Below are 20,220 nucleotides of genomic sequence, written 5' to 3'. Positions count from 1 at the left end.
TTTTAATGTTGAAAACATTGACACTTTCTCAGTATTTTTTAGTCATGTTATTTTCTTTTAATAAGGTCATAATCAATAAGGACAGGATTCAGATATGTAACAGTAACAGCAGAATCTCTTCATGTAAAGTGACTGACGTCAAGTAAAACCATGAAGACCCAAAGAAAACTGTCAGTATGCTCCAACTGGAACATTTAATGTAATTTAAGCAGGTCTGCGTCTTGGTGTGGTGAGTGGACTCATAAACCAAGACAATCCATCATTATCATTTTAAGGCAGAAAAATGTTTAATTTTAGATTTTGTAAATGACTTCGGCTGAATTTTGCGATTCAAAGAAGAAAGCTTAAAATTTGAGTGACCAATCTCGTTGACGTTTTATATTGCAAGTAAATTGAAAGGAAATATGGGTCAAAGTCACATCTGTACAATGTGTTTTTATTTTTCAAACAGATTCATGTTTAAAACATCACAAGCATTAACCACAATTCAGTACATTTTATCCTTCATTTAAAGAACGTGGGGACCTTCTTCAGCTGTCACCTGACATAATGGCTGTCAGCATGTGCTCACTTTAGGTGTAAAGTTTGACGTTTTGGGATTAAATGGGATTTGCTGTTTTTGGAAACCAACCTGGGCCGCACAATGGTGTAGTGGTTTGCACTCTTGCATCACAGCTAGATGGCTCTTGTTTAAATCCCAGCTGGGTGCTTCGTGTGGAGTTTGCATGCTTTCTTAGTGCATGCATGGATTTTCTCTGCAGCACTCCAACTTTCTCCCAAAGTCCAAAAACATGCTTCAATGGTTGATAGATTACTATTAAATTGTCTCTAGATGGGAATATGAGTGGGATTTTACGACCCGGTCACAGACTAGCAACCTTGGTACTAGGGTGTACCAAGCCTTCACCTAACTAAACCTAACACCTAACCGGTTGGCTGCAGTGACCCCATGACCGCAGAAGGCATTTGGGGGAAACAAACCTTCAGTAACTTTCCGTGTTTTTTTTCAAATTCAGGAATACAATTGGGGTGGGGGGGCTTGGTTACTTTGCCTCTTTCTCCTGAAATATTGTCAAGTTGGGTGACGTTAGATCCAGTCAAGTGTTAAAAATCCTATGAGTTACATTAGAAATGATCAGTCCACTGTGGATATGTCCAGGATTTGAACTCAACATGGCATCTCCCATACATCTGTGTTTTTTTTTCTATCCAAATATATAATAGAAAATCAATACATATAAAAAGGTGATCTGGGTTGTACACAGAAAAGTCTTTTACTCCTGTTCACTATTGCTTTTGTACTAATTGAACTAAAAAATGAATACATGTGACTATTTGTGTCATGGTGGATTTTAGATAGGCTCAGGAACAGAGGGGGAGATTGTGACCTTAGCTTAGAATTGGACAATGTTGCCATGAACCCGTTAAAAAGGGTATTTTATGCTGCAATTATGAGTGAAGATAGACGTGATTAAAAACGTGTTCGACCACATGCTGGATCTTTTTTCAGCTGAAATGATTTTCCTTCCAAAGCAGACACAGCCTTTTCTGTTGAGATCATGTAAGTGATTTTGATGCGTTAAATTCTGGGTTATTTCATGCTAGATATTTTTCATGTAGTCCTTTGATTAAAAGCAGAATCATCAAACCACGCTTTCTGAGCTCCTGGCACAGTAAAAAGTGACTACACAGCACAGCCTTGACTTGTGTGTGATGACTAACAAAAAGCAGAGCCTTTAAGGAAGTTGGAATGATAGTGGGATGACCCTAAGGTCACTTGTCAGTTCCCTGGTATAAAGCAGCCTGTGGGAGCTTTATTAATGCCAGATACTGAGCAAGCACATAACGTCAAGCAGCAGAAAGCCTGCTAGGGAAGATGTACTAGGGTATTTTTTATTAAAACTGCAGAGCACGTTCTGAGCTTAAAATTCTGCCTTTTCAAGTTTTCAAAGTTCGTTTAGATGAATGGAAACAGAATAATGTTTGCCGATGCAATGTCGATGATTGGGTCCACGCCGGTAGACACATTTTGGTCAGAGCAAGGGCCGTTTGTTCTGCTTTTAGATGGAGTTTGTGTGCGAGGAGCGAAGACGGGTAGAGCAGAACAAAACACTTTGAAGAGGCAGAGCAAAGGCAGAACTGCTGTCTGTTTAAATTTGGACTCACAGCTCTTTCTTTTATGGCGTCAAACTTTGATTCACAAGTGTGTCCTCAAAAAAATAAAAATACAAAGTCCCTTGCAGGATTTGAAATCAGTAATTGGATTTTACTTGTTATGGCTTTTTGTTCGCTACCATTAATGATCTTCCAAAGAGAGGAATTATAGATGAGGTTGGGGAGTTGGGCGAGGCTTTTCCTTCTTCACACACTAGACATAGTACACATCTCCTCTTATGCTGCAGTTATGCATCCGTGCATGTCGTTTATTTTATGCTGGTAATAACACATGGCCACGCTGGCTGCACATGTATGGACATGTTGGCCATTAAGAGCTCTTGCCACACAAAATGTTGCAGCACTTCTGACTTGCTCATCAAATCTCCATGCAGAAGCACAACGTCATGCGACACTTTGACACATGCTATGAAACTTCTGCCACATGGTAAATTGTATTGTTTGGAAACAATTTTATTTATTTACTTTGTCATCTTTTCAAAAGCGGAAGATGAATCTCTATTAGCCTGTTGCTGCGTCTTGACCAATAAGGAATGATCTACAACCTAAGCTACTCCTACGCAAATGGGCAGACAAGTTTGAGCAAAATATAGTTAATTTTATAATTTATGGAAACCATAAAAGACACTTCTAAAGCATTCTGACAGCAGACATTAATCCGTCTTTGGCTCCTGACTATATTTCTTCCAACAAAAAAAAGGGGGAGAATTTCAACATTCGGCCTCCAGCTGTTTGAATTTTTAGACTGCTCATTGTCTGCCTCTCTCTGCTTTGGCCATTAAACCAAATGTGGGAGTAGGTTGTAATTATGTCAAATTTGAAATGATAAAATTATTCATAATGTCTATTGCAAAATGCCAGCCAGAAGTGTGGTTAGATTGCATTTTATCAGGAGTGCAAACAAAACATCAGCTGCTGATTAAATGGAACAATTTGTTTTGCCCAAAATAAAAAACAAAATAGCCTGGAGGATGAAACTGCCTGGCTTTTTAAAAAAAAAGTTTGTATTAATTTCAAAGAATCTATCTGTAATACTTGACGTTTACTTCTCATGTTTCACAACATTTTTTTTTCTGCTTCGTGAGTTTGCCTCCGACTTTCCTTTTCTCTGTAATACTCCTCTTTCAAGTCCTCCCTGGTCCTGCGAGTCCATCCCTGTGAGGTGACGTGATAGATGTCCACACAATTTCCTGAGTATGCGTCCCTGTATGTGGCCCTGTACACAGCCTCCCTAGCAATCGATGTGGCCTCGGCCACAGTCAGCCCCCATTGAACCCCTTGGTCCAAAATTGAGTATGCATATGGGGATCCTGATCCCACAGAGAAGAGCGTTCCCTGCAGCCGAGAGCCATCGCTGCATACATAAAACAGGCTTGGTCCAGAGAGACTTGCCTCCTTCCTGGCGCAGGGCTGCTGCGTAAGAAAGGAGCTCTTTGACAGAGAGACCTTGTCACTGGACACGGCTTCCAGATCAGTCTTTTGCCCCTGAGCTGCTCTTCTGCTGCCACTGTGGTCATCCCACCCACACAGCGTGGCCGCCACACACAGCTCAGTTCCCTTGAAAGGGTGAAGCATGTGTGAAAGCAACTTGGCCGCTCCACTTGTGCTCAAACGGCGGCCATTGCGGAGCTGGTAGAGCCTGAGCTCCCGAGACAGAATTCGTTTCCAAAGCGCACAGTCGGCTGAAGTCCCAGAGGTGGTGCCCACCAAGTGGCTGTGAATGGGCAGGATCTTCTGGGAGGCAGGGCACGCCACGAGGCCGGAGCAGCTGGAGCGAGTGTCTGCAGCAGCCAGGACGCCGCCCTGAAACACGAACGCCAAGGTGGTGGTGCCGTGAGCCATGGGGAACGGGAGAGGTACAGGCTGAGAGGAAACAAAGGGAAGGCTGGGGAGCGGAGAACTCTCAGAAGAGATGCTGCAGGAGCTCTGATCCGGACGGATTTGCCCAAACTCGATTGGACTCTCATCCAGACACTCAGCCACTGGTATATAAAAATCCAAGAGACTGGAGCTGTGAAGACCACTTTCATAGCTGGAAGCAGCCTTTTCCCCAAACCTACCAGGTGATTGTTCTGCTGCTTCACTCTCCAGGAGAATGTGCTGCAAATTGCACAGATCCTGCAGAGCCATGTGACCTGCTGCCCAACAGTTTTTGAATATCACAAACAAAACAACATTCAAATGTTCTATCCCGGTTGAATTAAACAGATGTTTTCTGCAGAAGACAAGTCCTCATTGAATCTCGTTCGGCATCAAACCCCGAAGTTGAGCAGAAATCATTGTTTATATAGACCAATGCCTTGTCTCATATTTCCGCATGGTCACCTAAAACGATCCATTCTATCATTTTCATTTTCTTTAAAAACAGAGGATGCAGCTGCTGATGCTTCATTAATGTTGGCTGCTACATTAGATATATTCAAAGTGTCGCGTGGGCAAACACCAAAGTAACCGTGAGGTGACGGTGAAGCCTTTGACCAGACTAGAACGAATTAGGTCAAAGTCTCCGCTGTCCTTCGATGCAGCACTTCCATAAGAACACAGAGGCAGATCTAGTGTTTTGTTTCACAGTACAGTAAAAATAGCTCAGACACAAAAGCTCTTGTGCTTTAAATGTAAGTCAGTCTAGTTGCTGAACGCGCTGCACCAGACTATCAGGAAATGCTGCATTCCACAGGGTGTGTGCTCACACATTGGCCACCTGTTTGGTAATAAACTGCCAGGTGTCAAACTGCAAGTCGAGTTGATTTCAGCGCAAACGAACTTTCTGGATTACAAAAGAAATTTTAAAATAAAATCATGAATCCAAGGATTAACTGTTTGTTTTTATGAAGTATTTAATTCGTACCTAAAGCAGAGTCGACATGAAGGGAATCCAGTCTGTCATTGTTGGATACGTACTGACTTCCTCTGTTCTACTGGTAAGGAGCGTTTTTCCTCTTTACTGCTGCGATCCCACTTAAAGTCACCTCAGGTTCGTATCAGAATCTGTACTGAAATGTTTCTTTACTCTGAAACAATCACCTTCACATTAACATTTAGCCTCAAGAGAAATGTGAATTCTTCTACGGCTATTATTTAGTCCAAAACACTTATTGAATATTCTAATTTAATTACCAATCTAAATAATTAAGTTGATTGCTGGAGTCCACAGTTCTGCTCAGCTGTGTAAGGCTTTATTATAACAAGTTCCAGCTCATTGTTAATCTCTCTGGAGCTTCCCTGTCACCCTTTTCAGTTGCTGTGAACAGCTGTTGGGGGGGGGGGCTGCACACTCCCTGAAAGACTGTTTAATTTGTTTGAAAGAGCACGAACAGAACTATTGTTTTTCTTTACCTTCCCTTCATTCCATTTCATTTTTTCTCCGCTTCCCTCAGGGACTCTGTGTGTTCCAGTCCATTTCAGCCCAGAGTGGTGAAACCTTGCCTGACAATTTCATAGGGTTTGACTCAGTCCCTGACGAAGTGGCAGATGGCTCAGTGGTCTGTGTGCGGTTTCAGTGCTCCGGGCCCTGTCAGCTCACAGTGGAGGTGGTGTCAACATTAAGGAAGACAGATTTGGTGGTTTTCAGGAGAAAATGGATCAGCAGTGCACCTCAAGTCCACAGGATTCAGCCGGTGCGGCTCAGATTGCCTCCATCCATTTCAGATCATCATGACTTCCTCAACGGGAACATATTGGACAACCAGAATGTGACAGTCTGTGCCTGGTTGGACTACTTAAGCAGTGAAATCGCCACACAGCACAGCTCTGTCTTGAAGGTTTATAAAGTGCTGCAGGTGATGCCGCTGTTTGAGTGGCCAAGTAAACCCCTCGCTGGGTGCCCTTCGTTGTCTGCTCAGCTGGCGTGGCTGATGACCAGCAACAGAATCCCTCAGTGCCCTCACGAGTCAGGTCAGAGCTTTTTGCTAAAATAACATCCTCATCTCAGTGGCAAAACATAACTTCTTTTATTGAAAGCATGCTTCTTATACCACAGATGTGACTGATGTGCTGAGCTTTCCTTTGGCGAGTACTGGTGAGCGCTTTGGGTTGGTGCGGAGGTTTCGGCCTTTCGTCAACATGGACCTGGAGAGAGCCCGTCTTCACGCTGTGACCCAGCCGAGGTCTGACTCTCACAGACTCATCAATTACCTGCAGCCTTTTCTGTACGAAGAACTGATTTCCTGTGATGTCTGTTTATATTGCATCAAGTGCTTAAAAAGCAGGCTTTTTAGATGTTAACTTTTATAAAGGTGGACAGAAGCACATATTGGCCCAGACTTTAAAGTACAGCTTGCCAGAACTTTGTTGCGCTCAGCAAGTCAGAAGGTCACAGGTCAGTGATTGTTTCTTGCTCAGCGCAAACATCCATTAGAGTGTGTTTCACTATTATTTTTGCTTCTCTGCACTGTTACACAACTTAACGAGCTTCATCACGCCTTTCGCCTGGAGCTTCTTCCTTAGCGTCCGATATAACCCCAGACAGAGCAGCAATTTTATTCCAACCACACGCTTCAGTGGATAAAGCAACAGTTGGTCAAATCAAGTTTTACTGCTTGGCTTTCAGCATCACCTTGTCTGTGTGGATCTACCTGGTGGAACAGTGTCACCAGAACCTCTGTGGGATCATCCATCACATCGACAGGAGCAATTCGTACGACTCTGTCCTCATACAGCTCACAGAAACAGGTGGGCCACGGCAGCTTGTGTAGACACAAGCCGTCATTGAGGATTTGACTGAGGTGTCCTGAGATGGTTGTGAGGGATGATGAGTGTTTTGTGTGACAGTGGAACAGACTGCGTCATATATAAATAAAGAGGTTTGAATTTCCTTTGGTGAAAAATGTGACTGTCAGATCTCCTGCTTAGGAGACATCATAATTCAGACGCGCCTGACAACAGGAAAGGATGAAGCATTTCGGGCCAACATTGTGCTGCCCCTGTGGAAATGGATCAGATTGGACTGTTACATGCTGGACTCAAAGGTATACCACCCCAGCGTGAGATACTGAGTGGAGGGGGTTGTTTAGTGGCAATAAAAGACTGCTGTTAATCTCTAAGCCTTGTTTTTCTGGCTTTTATGAAACAGCTGTGAAACTCTAAAAGATTCTTTATTTGCTTGTGCTTCTGTTGGGTGGGAATTTCAGATTAGGATGGAAGCTACCTGGGAAAATGAAACCCGCAGATTTAACTATCAGTAAGAGCTTACTTTTCTTTCTTTTTTTTAAAAAAAGTCCCTCTCCAATTATCTTTTTATCTATTGTAAAGCATTCCCAGTGCTCTTTTAATTCTGATTATGCTGGTTTTATCCAAAATCTAAAAACTTTTGTCGTTTTCTAGGACATAATTTCTGCATCCATGTGCAGACAAATTCATCCATGTGTGTCTTTGTTCTCCTCATCTGAGCTGGAATCTGTTTCAAAACGGATCGACTGGACCATTTTTGTTGTAGCGGGAATGTGAAGTTTGGGGGGTGTGATGGGCTGTAATCTAGTGGGGGAGAGTGTGAACAGATGGGAGAGCGGTTGTTTCATGCCAACACCCTCCACCTCCAACTCAGAAGGTGAATTTCTGATCAACTACTGCCGCTCTGCAGAAACTATGTCCCAGAAAACGGCACAGTTTAAAAAAACAAATGAGCTAAAAACAGCATAATCGTGATATAAGAGCACTGGGAACGCTTTACAATAGAGCAAAAAGATGACTGGAGTGGGACTTTAATCTTTATTCTGATTTATTAGTCAAAAGAGCGCTTTAAGCACACGGAGTAACTATGACCTTTGGTCTGACTCTCATTAACCATCACAGATTTCGTGGCAGCCTCCACTATGACGACACTGACGGATATTTTGTGATCGGAGGAGGAAAATATCTACCAGGCATCCGTGGATATTTCGGGCCTATTAAATACTACCGCCTTGGAACAAAGGAGGTGACGTCTTCATCACACAATCATAATCATTACTATTTTAGTAAGTACCCTTTAAAATGAGCTTTTCATTAAACAGGTAAAAAATCCACTGCCCCCCAAGTCAGCCTTACAGGGGCTGGACAGGGTTCATGGAGAATGTCGGGAGGCGAAAGGATTCACAGAAGCCTTCCTGAAGCAAGTGTCTGAGGTTCACCCCCGGTCAGCCAACAAAGGTAAAAATTGCTTGCATGTGTTGGTAATACGTGGCGTCATAGCAAATGTACACAAAGGACCCTTGTCCACATCCAACACAACTGTGAAGAGTGAGAACAGTGCTGCTGACAGATTGTTCTTATGGTGTGATTTCAGCTGTATGTACTCCTCACTTCCTACTCCAGTGGAGTCAGATGAACAAAGCAGAGAAAACATGCAGACAAGCATGGACCTGGGAAACACAACTCAAGCACGCTGCGCTCTTTCATTTCCTGCAGCGAAACGAGGAAGAAATCAGAGCAGGTTTAACAACCACAACCGAACATGAGAAGAAGAAGAAGAAGTTTGAAGCAGTTTGAACTCACAGCGTTTTTTAATCTTCTGCAGGGTCTCTGGGTTTGAAGCAACTTGGCAGCGTTTTGTTTGACCTGGCAGTTCAAAGCATGCTTCCTGTGGATGAGGCACAAACAAATATCTCGTCCAGCTCATTGGCGTTTTTACAAATTTCCTCCTGCTTTGGAAACCACAGAGCATCTCTCTTGCTGGCTGCCGCGCACATGTCCGGTCTGGGACTCCCAGTCAGTCAAGATCAGGTAGACTCTCATCCATCCTAATGAGTCCTGTGGTCCATGTGTGACGATTTTTCATCACACTGCCTTGTCTGCGGCTTTCAGGGTCATGTCTATAGTTTGATTGGCGCCCTGGGAGATGATCGGTTTGCCCTGATGCATGCTGGGTACAAACACACACTTGGAGCTGATGGGTTTCCTAAAGACCTGGACCTCGCTTACGCATATTATTCCAATGTTGGAGCTCAGAGCAGCATCGACCATTCCCAAGCACATGAAATGGAGGTATCAGTAAACATACTTTTATCTTTATTAGTCCTCCTATTGTGAACACCATTTATGGAAATCTGTCACACAGCTATAGAAGCTCATGTTTACTCTTCGGGGAGAAAACCACTTGTTTACATACCTGCTGAGAATACCATCATTAAATCGATATCACGCTCACGTCGATGAGCTCCACATGCAAACACATCCAGAAGAGCCTCACAAACACATCCGCTCTGTCCCTTTCAGAGAGCTGCTTTTACATATTGCTTTTGTGAGGATTTAACAGATTGAATGCAGCTTTAAAAGGGATTTTCAAGGCAGACAGACAGATTTTGTCGTCCTCACATTTACCTGCTCCGGCAAATTCAACTCCTGCCACCTTGAGCAGACTATTTTGAATCTTTACAGAAAGGTTGTGTCTGAAGCCCTCAATCACAACACACTATGACTGATAGCATGTTTGCTGTCCGGGCTTCAGTGGAGGGAGAGTGGACAAGCCTTGCGTCTTCGTTTAAAAATAGAGCCGTCTGGATAAATGAGGAAAGCACCTCGCAGATAAGAAGGCTGTTATGAGAAAAAAAGGCTGCTTCCAACTAATTTCCTGTTTAGCCCCAGACTATTAAGCTGCATCTAATGAATTGAGGTGATGAACAGTAGAGTTGATTATTTCTCCCCCAGTTTGAATTTTCAACTACGAAACATTATTTTATGAAAAATAAAACATACAAACTGGTGACTATATACTTGGTGAGATTGTTTTCTGTTTGCAGTTTGTAATAATAGAACAATTCTGTTTTTCATTGTGTTGCTTTGGCTGTATAGAATTGACTCAGCTGATAAGGAGCTAGTTAAACAATTAAATTACTAAAAAGAGAAGCACCATTTAATTCACAGTTGTTTGCTCCTGTTGCCAGATCTGTCGTTCAGTCTGTCAGCGCAAGTCCAGTCAGTCTCAATTAATCAGATTTTATATTTGGAATTAAAGTATTTCTTATTTTTTTAATCTGGTTTTTAACTTTTTACATGCTAAATCATGAAAGTGAGCTGAAAACAGATTTTCGACCCAGTTTAGCCGAGCCCTGTATGCACTTTTTAAACAAAGTTATTCGACAAACATTTTTTGCTTTAGGATGAAATTTGTGAATATTTCAGTCAGACAACTCATAGAGTAAAGAAGATTTATTTCCATATTTCTTTTAGTTTGGCATAAGGCTCCGTTCAGATACATAAAACAAAGATCTCCATAGAAAACTTTGGGTATTAAACTGCTAACGGAGCTCACAGGTGGAAGCTGGGGGGGAGGGTGGGGTGACGAATGCAGAGCTCGCGGAAACAGAAGAAGAGGGATTGGACCGCACACCTGGAACTTAAGTAGGACGGTAAACAGGTGAGTTGATTAGACTTAAGCACCAGCGGGGAGGAGTAACCCGGTAAACACACTGCTTGAGTTGCCTGCCTGAAATACTCCCATGGTCGTTCATTTAACGACAAAGTCTTTTTTTCAGCTACTGGAAGGAAAAAAGAGAAAAAAAACAAGTCAAGTCTACTGTTTTGTCTTGCTGCTGCACTGTAGTCTTTAAATTGTTAAAACACCAAATACAGTTTGTCAAAAAGAAAGTGGCTTTAAAATCCATTCTCTGTATTTTGTGTTTAGCAATACATCCCTGAACCCATCTACTTAAGCAATGAGGAGGATTTGAAGAGCCTGACAGACGAGTCGAGTGACGTCTTCCAGTATTTGGAATTCCAAGCTGAGAGAGGAGATGTGGAGGCACAGGTACGTTTCAAACCGCTTCAGTTTTTGCTCAAAGACCCACTCTGATCCTCTTTTGTTCTGTTGTCAAAGCGTGGTATTTTAATTGAGATTATGCCGTTAGTCAAACGCCCAAAAAACTACGCCTTTTTTCTAGGACATAGTTTCTGCAGAGCGGCAGGAGTTCATTTGAAATTTACCTCTGAGTTGTGAGTGGGACTGTTGGCGTGGAGCAACCCGCATACCCTTCCCCTCTCTGTTGTTGAGAGCTCTCTGTTTACATGCTTTCCTGTTAGCTTACAGCCCCTCTTAGTTTTGTACTTGTAAGTTATGTTTAGTAACTTGCACACATTTTAAAAATGAAAGTTTCATGTTCCAAGTTCCAGGCTGCAGGTACAAAACAAAACCTTCAAAACATTTTTTTTTATTTGGTATGCCTGGAAGAACCATTGAGCTGCGAATTTTGACCAATCATGTTTCTAAAATCTCCATCCAATCATTGCGAGAGGAGGGTAGGGCTCTGCACTGCTCTCGACCAAACATGATTACATTCACACAGATCATGTGTGGGTTCATGACACCAGTCAGAGACTCTCCCAGTGTGGAGAAGCTGTCTGGAACCAGCGTGAACACAGTAGACACAGTGAAAGAGTGTAAAGAAGTCAATTCTGACATCCGCTGCTTCTCTTACTTTTTTTTTAAAGTATATTACTTTTTCTAAATGCAATGTGTCATAATGGGCATCCTGAGTTTTTTTTTAGTAGGAATATCTTGTGTTCCTAAAGATGTCATTCATGTTTTGTTTTTATAAATAGGCCTCCATCAGCAAATCTTTTGATGTGATATGTATTTGTGTGCGTGTTTATGTTTTGAAGCTTTTCAAAAAATAATTATAGGCTTTTATCTTTTTATCTGATTATTGAGCAATATTCGATATAAGAATTTTCATGCCCGAAACCAAATATACAAGTACAAACTAAAGTCCTGACTCTAGCTCCATAACCTGGCAACAAAAATGCTGAGCAATATTGAAAATATCCAGCCGTACACTTTAGATCCAGATCATACGAGGAAAACAAAGACGTACATGGATCTATTTGTCTGACAGTGGATGCATCAGAATGGAGCAGAGCAGGGAGCTCGCAGCTTTTCTATGTAACAAGAACATTTACATAGAACAGTTACAGAAATAACCTACGACAGGTGAAATCAGCAAAATTGGATAAAAGATTATTTTAGGGGTTTAAATTCCCCCACTACCAACTTTTATACACTGGTCTTAGACTTACATGAACATTTTCACACTTTTCTCTCTTGTTCAAACTCTCAAAGTTGAAACCTTTGCAGAAAATAAGTCTGGTTTCATGGTATGGTGAGTGGTTTATACTTCTATAATACTTTACTACCTTCCTCGAAGGCCCAAAGTGTTTGACAGTCACAGTCCCATTCCCACACTGATGGCGGCTCCGCTGACTAAAACTGGCGACAACCTATAACCACCACGAGCGACGTGGGGTTGATTGTCTTGCCCAAGGACACGTTGACACATGGGTGGGTAAGGCGGGAAAGGAACCTGCAATCTTCCAATCAGAGTTCAACCGCTCTACCTCTGCACCGTGGCTACCCCAGAATGAAAACAGAGATCTGCTTGTGATCGAGAATTTGTGCCAATGTGCCAACCTGAGAGCATTCTGCACAGGAGACACGGCACACAGGGGATTGATTGACAAGGCCAACAGCCAATCAGTGTGCTGAAAAGTAAGCATGCAGAGTGACGCTGAAAAAAACCAGGAAACAGGGAGATCAGCGTTATAGCGATGGTTACACTGTACAATCTTTTCCTAACAGAATTGTTGGAATTGATGCATTTCAACTCACTTATCTAACTACTAAGCTTAATTTTCTTCATATATGTCACTGATCGTCAAAAAAAAATTCAGCAAGAACATGTTAAAAACAGCAAAAACACAATTTACATCAGAGTGGGTCTTTAAGGCCACTGCAGGTCAGCCTCTGGAGTGCACAGAAGGCAAGTACAATGGGAACTCAGGCCTTCACCTTGTCCTTTGAGGGCATCGCAGCCTAACAACAACTCCCTCACCTTTAGAGACGACTGGGAATGATGCTTTACTGGGGACACAACCGAGTGTCCAAAGACATAGCGAGTGCGGTGAAGTGGTTTGAGAGGAGTGCCATACAAAAGAAGGACCCCTCTGCCATGTACGACTACTCCATCCTGCTAATGAAGGTGTGTGAAATCATAAAGACCCACATTATGTGATTGAATCGAAGGCTGGACCTTTAGTTTGTGTGTGCGGAGTCTTTGTTTTGACACTTATCGATTCTCTGATTGATGTGACTCCTTCAGGGCCAGGGAGTGAAAAGAAACTACACTCGAGGTTTTCGGCTGCTGAAAGAAGCTGCTGCGCTGGTGAGTGAGCGGCAATCGATATATGTGTTTACAGCTTATGGCTTCACTATGAATGCCAGTGTCTGTTTCCTCGCTTTAGGGCTCAATTAATGCCTTGAACGGCTTGGGCTGGTACCATGGGAAAATCCTGAAGGACTACAAAAACGCGGTGAAATATTTCGAACAAGCTGCCTTAAAAGGGAGCGACGATGGGATGTTTAACCTGGGAGTTTATCACCTCAGTGGGCAAATCCCCGACAGACCCTGGAAGAACGAGGTTCGATCTTTCTTTTGTTTTTTTCCTCAGCTTGTTTGAGTGTTATCGTGAAGCTGAGGTGCTGCTGATGTGATCCCACAGAGTGCTGCGTTCCAGCAGTTCCTGAACGCATCGCGGTTCGGCCACGTCGCTGCATCGGTGGAAGCAGCGTGGTACCTTTCGACAGGAAACCTGGAAGGGGTGTCTCAGGATGCGGAGAGGGCTGTGATGTAAGAGGCATTCATTAGCTGGGTGAAGAAAGCTTTGTTATTGGCTCTGTACCCTGCAGCTCATCGGAATTTCATTTCAATGACAGTGGCTAATTCAAGGTCGGAAGCCAGGATTTGCATATCTAAAAATAAGAGCCTCTGTCTCTGCACTGTTGTCTGGATTACAGAGATTTTACTTTCCAAAGTTTCTGACTTTAAACATGTCCTTCTGCTGCTGCTTTCTTCAGAATGACCTCCACTTATCTGGAGCTAATTTAAGATCATCCTAGCATGCTTTCTGTTTATTTTAATTAAATCAGGGTCCAAAATTCACATCCATGCATCCACCTCATTCTAGACTGCTCAGGAAGGTCTGCGAACAGAACGGACACCTTGGGTTTATGGTCAGGGAGGCCCTTCAAGCCTACCTCCAGGGCTCTCGGTAAGAACTGAATTCACATTGGGATTTTCTTTGCGGCGTGAGCTTTTTGTCTTTATTGCTTCTTATCTGTCCTTTTGTGTGCCCGACAGGGAGGAGGCTCTTTTGAAATACATCTTGGCAGCAGAGACGGGTCTCACTTTAGCCCAGACAAACGCTGCTCACCTGTGTGAGGTTTGTGTAAAACAACTCCCGCCTGATCTTTTGACCTGCTCGCGTGCAGAGTTCTGTGATAGATGAAGGACGGACTGCACGCGATTCCAGTAACGCAGGGAGAACTACACCACAGGGAAATTATCAGCAGTTCATGGAATAAGCTTCATTATTATTACTCTGCTCCTTTTTCCCCGTGTTCCCAGGAGCTGAGTCACGGCTGCGATTGTCAGTGGAGATATTACAACTACTCGATATTAAACTCTCAACCTCATCCATCAGGTGAGTCCGTCCTATTTCATTTAGCTTTGACCTTTCTCTTCCCGTGCCAGTCCGATCACCAAACGGCAAATATTTGTCCTCCTGATAGCTCTGCTGAAAATGGGAGACTACTACTGCAGCCGCAGCTCCTCGGGCGCAGGAGAGGACTCATTATCCTTGGCCGAGCTGGCCGTATCAATGTACAGCAGAGCAGCTCACGCGGGCAGCCCTCAGGTGACAGATATACTCTGGCTGTAATCACATCACCCTATGATAAACTTAATTAAACTTCCACTGACTGAGGCCCACTGCAACAAAACGCAAACTGCATCCCACTGGATTATTATTCTGAGACTTTTCCGAGAGAGCAACCCATCAGTCTGCTGTGGTAATTCTGTTTTTAGGGAATGTACAGCTTGGCTGCTTTGGCACAACAGGGCCACGTTCTTCCAGCCGGCATCCTGCGCTCTTTCAACGCGTCTCTTCAGGATGAGCCGGACTCTGTGATGGAGAAGATCTTGAAAAGGTGGTGCAGCACAGAGCAGCCATGTCCAAAAGCTGCAGTCAGCCTGTTGCAGGGCTTGTTTTGAAGCTCGAGCAGGAAGGCTCATGATCCGGCTCTAATCATCCTAACACAGTTTGGTTGTGTCTCTCAAGATGTGTGGAGATGGAGGATGAGGAGGCAATTACTCCCTGTTCTTTAGCGGTGCTCGGACTCCAGATGGAGAAAGCCTTGAGGAAGATGACTCAGAACGGCGTGCAGCTCCTGTTGGTAGGCATCACATAATTAGCTCACGCTGAACGTAGTGAGAGCAGTTTCAATGCACCATCATCATTATCTACCTTTCAATTATTCAAAGATTCGAAAACCCAAATTAAGCTCATGAATAAGACATTCAATCCATTATAAGCTGATGTTTTAAATGGCAATCATTTATTAAAATGTTTTTGTCTTTTCTCTATAGGCATATGCATCGCTTCTCTCCGCCTTTGTTCTTGCTGTCATCATGCCACTACAGAGCTGCCTCGGTATGAAACACACCAACATGCATCGGCCACAAGATGGCGCAGTTTCTGCACATATTGGTCAACATCATCTCTGAATTGTTCATGATGTGTAAATCTGTGTTTGTCAGAGTAGCATCTGCAGCTTCTGAGTCTGCCATTTGTTTTTGTTGTTTTCAACACAGGGGGCGGCGCTTTCCCAGTGAGGAGGAGGACGTCTTCAGTCAGACGCCATGAAAGCGGAGCGGAAGGTGGGGTTGCTGGGGCAGAGGGCGGCCGGTGGCTGACGGACAACGGCGAGCTGTGGCTCCGACAGGCCGGGGATGTGGTGGTGACCCTGACTGGCGTGTGTGTGTGTGTTTTCTGGATCACGTTTGTCTGTCATCTCATCTGACATGAAACACAACTCCAGACCCTGAGAGGGAAACAGGGAATCGGCTCTCCTGCTCCTTTTGGACATTTGCCCACATAGAAGTGATCAGCCCGTAATTCTTTTTGGAATTTTATTTCAACATACAGGGTCAGAATTTTAGAAATAGCTGTTTTGAAAAGATTAACTAGAATTTTACTGAGTGCAGTACCTAAAGGGTACATTTACTTTGTTCAGCCGATGTGATAACTCACCTGAACTCTGGTGGGAACCAAACAGGTGAACCATAGGTCTCACTTTTGAAAGAGGGCCTCACCTTGTTTACAAATGAACTCAGGTTTGATTTCTTTGTGTGAGTTGAACGCGTTCGTTAATCTGTCAAAGTCATAGGATAAGCGGGAACAGCTGGTCTCTTCACGTTTTTTTCCCATCCTGCTCAGTGCACAGCTCTCAGACGAGCAGCTGTAGGAACTGTGTGATATATTTGAGATGTTTTAGTCTGTGGTTCTTTCTTGAAAGTGCAAAGAAAGCAAATGAAACCGTGTGAGGTTTATCAGTATTGCTGAATCCTGTCCTGGGGGAAAACTGTTGAAGAAATCACAGAATCTTACTTGTAGTTGGACAGAATGTTTTCTCTTCATTCTTTTTTGTAGATCTTCTGCAAGACATTCTGGTTTTATGTTTGGAAGCTTGACCTTTCAGCTCCATCCACAGATTTCTGTGCACTTAAGATTTAGAATCCGGTTCAGTAGCTTCTTCTTCATTTTCTTTGCCACATATTCAGTCTGTTACTAAGAGAGAGTTATTTGGTGTTCTTTCCACTCTCCAGCAGCTGATTTCATCTCACCACCAGGCTTCCTAGTCCTGTAGCCCATTCCAGCCCAGTCTCTGACATCCTCAGTTTTGGTGGAGAGTATGGAATCAGTTTGACTTTTGTGGACAGATTGAAGTGTTCTGATGAACTGAGCACTTTGTTAATTAGGAGACCTCGGGTGAAAAAGGCACTACAGTTATAAAACATTTGTACAAAATAAGTTTTCCTCAGTCAAGCGGATCCCTAACATCTGCGCTTCTGAAGCATGAAACTGTCTGAAGTCAAGACGGGATAAAGATGTTTTCTTCGAGTGGTTGTTGTACTCCCACAGTGACCATTTTTTGTGACTTGTTTGAAAAGAATAAAAGACTTGATTTGATCAACGGTTTTCCTGACATCAGAAAACTAAACTCAGGAAGTGAATTTCCAACCTTTTTACCTGCAAAACCAGCTAAAGTCATTAACCCTTCTCCCTTTTTGTACAGTTACTGCGGACGCTGTGTTAAACGCTTTTTCCCCCCAGAATAATACGACTTTGACCAAACATCTGCACTCTTTTTCTCCCCTTTTTGTCTTTATTCACTCATCCTCTAAAGTTGGAGACCCTGTTAAATTTTGCTTGGGTTTATTCCACTCCTTCACACAGAAAAACAAACACAATCTGTTTTAGACCAGCGACCTGACAAAAGCAACGCCTACAGAGGAGTTAATCCCAAGCAAGCTGCCATCCCACCAGCAGAGCCCCACTGGAGGGAAAAACTCCATGTTTCAGGGGAAAGCAGGCATTTATTTGATCATTTTTGTGTGTATTTTTTATGTTTATCTCTAAGGAGCAGCTGACTCCTATGGAATGTTGCGCTCTGTGATAGGTTTGATAAGTTCCTGCGCTTTTTTAAAAACTCTTCACAGTTTCAAAAGGAGCAGAATAAGAACAAAGCGGTGGATGTGCAGAGAAGGTGTGTTCCTGCTCCTTAATAAGTTAGCCGTTCTAGATTCCTGAAGCTATCAGTCACATACTGATGATAAAGCTGTGCAAGAACCAGCTTTTTCAACAACAGTGCGTGTGGTTAGACCTGATGTCTATTCTGAGGAAGCAGTGAAGGAATTTCAAATATTATTGATTTTACTCTAGGTGTGCAGGTGACCTTGGTCAACATTAGATAAGGTGGTTTTCCCTTTATGACAAAAAAAAGATTTGTGACGCTTCAGAGACACCTGAGCTTTCTTTTTCTTATTTTCTTTTAAATATCAAACAGTGATAAAAATAAAACAGCAATTCATTTCCTGGGGAATTGAGCTGCTGCACATCCAAAGACGGTTAATGCTGCTTTGTTCTAACAGTTATTTACAACTTTGACCGGCTCGCAGGGTATCATTTTAGCGCCATGGCTGCTATTTTTAAAGCTATCATTATTTAAATGAAACTTTTACAAAGTAAACCACTCTGTGTGGAGCTGCTTCATGTCCACATGACTGTGTGTAATTTTAGGCTTGAGTAATTCCCTCCTTCTTCCTTCTTGTCACTCAGACGTCATCTGCCTCTGTCCTGGGAAGCCTTTTTACATGGGATATGTTTTTATGAGACATTTTTCTGTGATCATATTTAATCAGTTAAGTAAAAAAACTACCAAGTGACAAATGTCACTTGTAAAAGGTAGAAATGATGGGATTTAATGTTTATAAAAAACAAACAGATTTTGAGCCAGACCTGCTGTACCTAAAAACATTTTTGAATCGATCCTTCTGATCTTTGAACTTTAAATATGATAAATCAAACATTTAAACATTGAGACGTTAGTGCATAAAAATATTTTTTTCTAAATCCCGATTTCAAGACTTTACGTCTAAATTTCAACAGTTCTGTAGAGAAAAGGAGCACACATTTTTTTCTGCAGAAAAATGAGAGAATAATTTATGAAAATGAAAATAGCTGCATAGAAGCAATTTATTTGAAAAGATTGTTAAAATGGTGGAAATCAACAGCACACCCACATCATTCAATATGAATAATATGGTTTGAGCTACAGGTAATCCCCAAATTCCTTTGTTTGCAGACGATGTAATAATTTTATACATCGCCACTTTCAACTTTCGAAATGTCCGTTTCACTTACTTTAGACCGCGCTGACGTAACACGTCTCTATAGACTGACACCATGTATCCATGCTGAAATCTGATTGGTTCCTGGAGCAATCATTTCAATCTGTTCTAACTGGTTAACTGAACCTCTGTCAGTTCCATCGATAAAACATGATTTAGTTTATGCTTATTTGCAAAACCATATTAAAATAATCTGCCTGTTGAAAATACTTAATACCAGTAGCAGGACTCACACTTTCTAGTTTTCAATGATCTGCTCATCTCTAAAGTCTGCACAATCTCTAAACAAACACCCTTCCAGTTTTCTGCTGCAACAAGTGAGGCAACTCTTAGACAAAAGTCCCTCAATTTAAGGCAAATTTACACAAAGAAGGCTCTAAATTCCTCTGTCTCTGATTATTGCCCCCTGTTTTCAAACATCTGTAGTTATCAACATTTTATTGAGCTTATTAAATAGTTTAATGTCAACGTCTCTTTGTTTTTGGGATGACTTTGGCCCAGGTAATCATTGAAAATGGAAACGGGTTCTCAATCAACTTTCATTGTCAAAAAAGGTTTAAAAAAATAGGGGAAATTTAGAAATGATTGGGCTATAAAAGTGTTTCCTCAACAACAACTGTGTGTTTTTTGTGAGACATGAAGGAGAGTTTCTGAATGGTATTGTTATAAAAGGGTAAGAATGTCGTTTATTGGCCACCTTGTATATTTATGTTATGTTTTTTTTAAATTCTTGAATGATCATCAGACTAGCAATGAATGCTAAAGTGTTATATGCTTGTGTGCGTAGAAATGTTTTCAACATTAAACCAAAACAGATTTTTTTTCTACTCAAACCAGTGTCTTTGCTGTTCAGTAAAAGCATTTCTGCCAGAAGTGGATTATATGAATGGATTTATAACAAATTTTCCCTCATAAACAAAAATTCTATTTGTTTTTTAATTTAAAACTACAACATTGACATTTTACAATGTAAACTGACTTTTCAAGATAGCACTGTGTAGTTATCTAAATAAAAACTTATAAAATAAAGTACATCTCTAAATCTTACAGTTCATTTTCTGCCAATATGTGGGGTTGAAAAAAAGCCTGAACAATAACTTTTATTTAACCTAACAGTTAACTACAAAAGCAATGCACTTTTATTGCTCTTTAAAAGAAAGCTGAAAAGCTGTATTTCATTTTTTAAACTCATAATGTTAATCCTATTCATATTTTATTTGTTTACATTTAAGCTACATTTTTGTTTTTCTATTATTGTTTTTCTATTATTGATTTTCTATTATTCTATTTTCTCTTATATTTACTTGCCATGGTAACGCACACATTTCCC

The 20,220-nt window shown here is 42.0% G+C and overlaps 2 protein-coding genes across 2 annotated transcripts; one reads left to right on the top strand and one right to left on the bottom strand.

The window, feature by feature from the left end:
- Positions 1–415: 415 nt before the first annotated feature.
- On the bottom strand, positions 416–4,732 carry LOC101170582 (proteasome subunit beta type-11-like). The gene has a single exon (XM_004068396.4). The coding sequence runs from the start codon at positions 4,303–4,305 to the stop codon at positions 3,232–3,234; it is 1,074 nt and encodes a 357-aa protein (XP_004068444.1). The 5' UTR covers positions 4,306–4,732; the 3' UTR covers positions 416–3,231.
- A 126-nt stretch (positions 4,733–4,858) lies between these two features.
- LOC101170338 (protein sel-1 homolog 3) lies at positions 4,859–19,723 on the top strand. The gene is made up of 24 exons (XM_011474455.3): positions 4,859–5,096; positions 5,553–6,069; positions 6,155–6,281; positions 6,725–6,846; positions 7,027–7,142; positions 7,305–7,354; positions 7,966–8,089; positions 8,166–8,301; positions 8,438–8,584; positions 8,669–8,874; positions 8,956–9,135; positions 10,775–10,897; positions 12,981–13,121; positions 13,242–13,304; positions 13,384–13,560; positions 13,642–13,769; positions 14,107–14,190; positions 14,280–14,361; positions 14,547–14,622; positions 14,711–14,835; positions 15,006–15,127; positions 15,259–15,373; positions 15,567–15,630; positions 15,792–19,723. The coding sequence occupies exons 1-24, from the start codon at positions 5,040–5,042 to the stop codon at positions 15,998–16,000; spliced, it is 3,291 nt and encodes a 1,096-aa protein (XP_011472757.1). The 5' UTR covers positions 4,859–5,039; the 3' UTR covers positions 16,001–19,723.
- The last annotated feature ends 497 nt before the right edge of the window (positions 19,724–20,220 follow it).

Source organism: Oryzias latipes, chromosome 4 (assembly GCF_002234675.1).
Source record: "Oryzias latipes chromosome 4, ASM223467v1".
Classification (NCBI taxonomy): domain Eukaryota; kingdom Metazoa; phylum Chordata; class Actinopteri; order Beloniformes; family Adrianichthyidae; genus Oryzias; species Oryzias latipes.
This window is presented reverse-complemented; position numbering and strand designations above follow the sequence as displayed.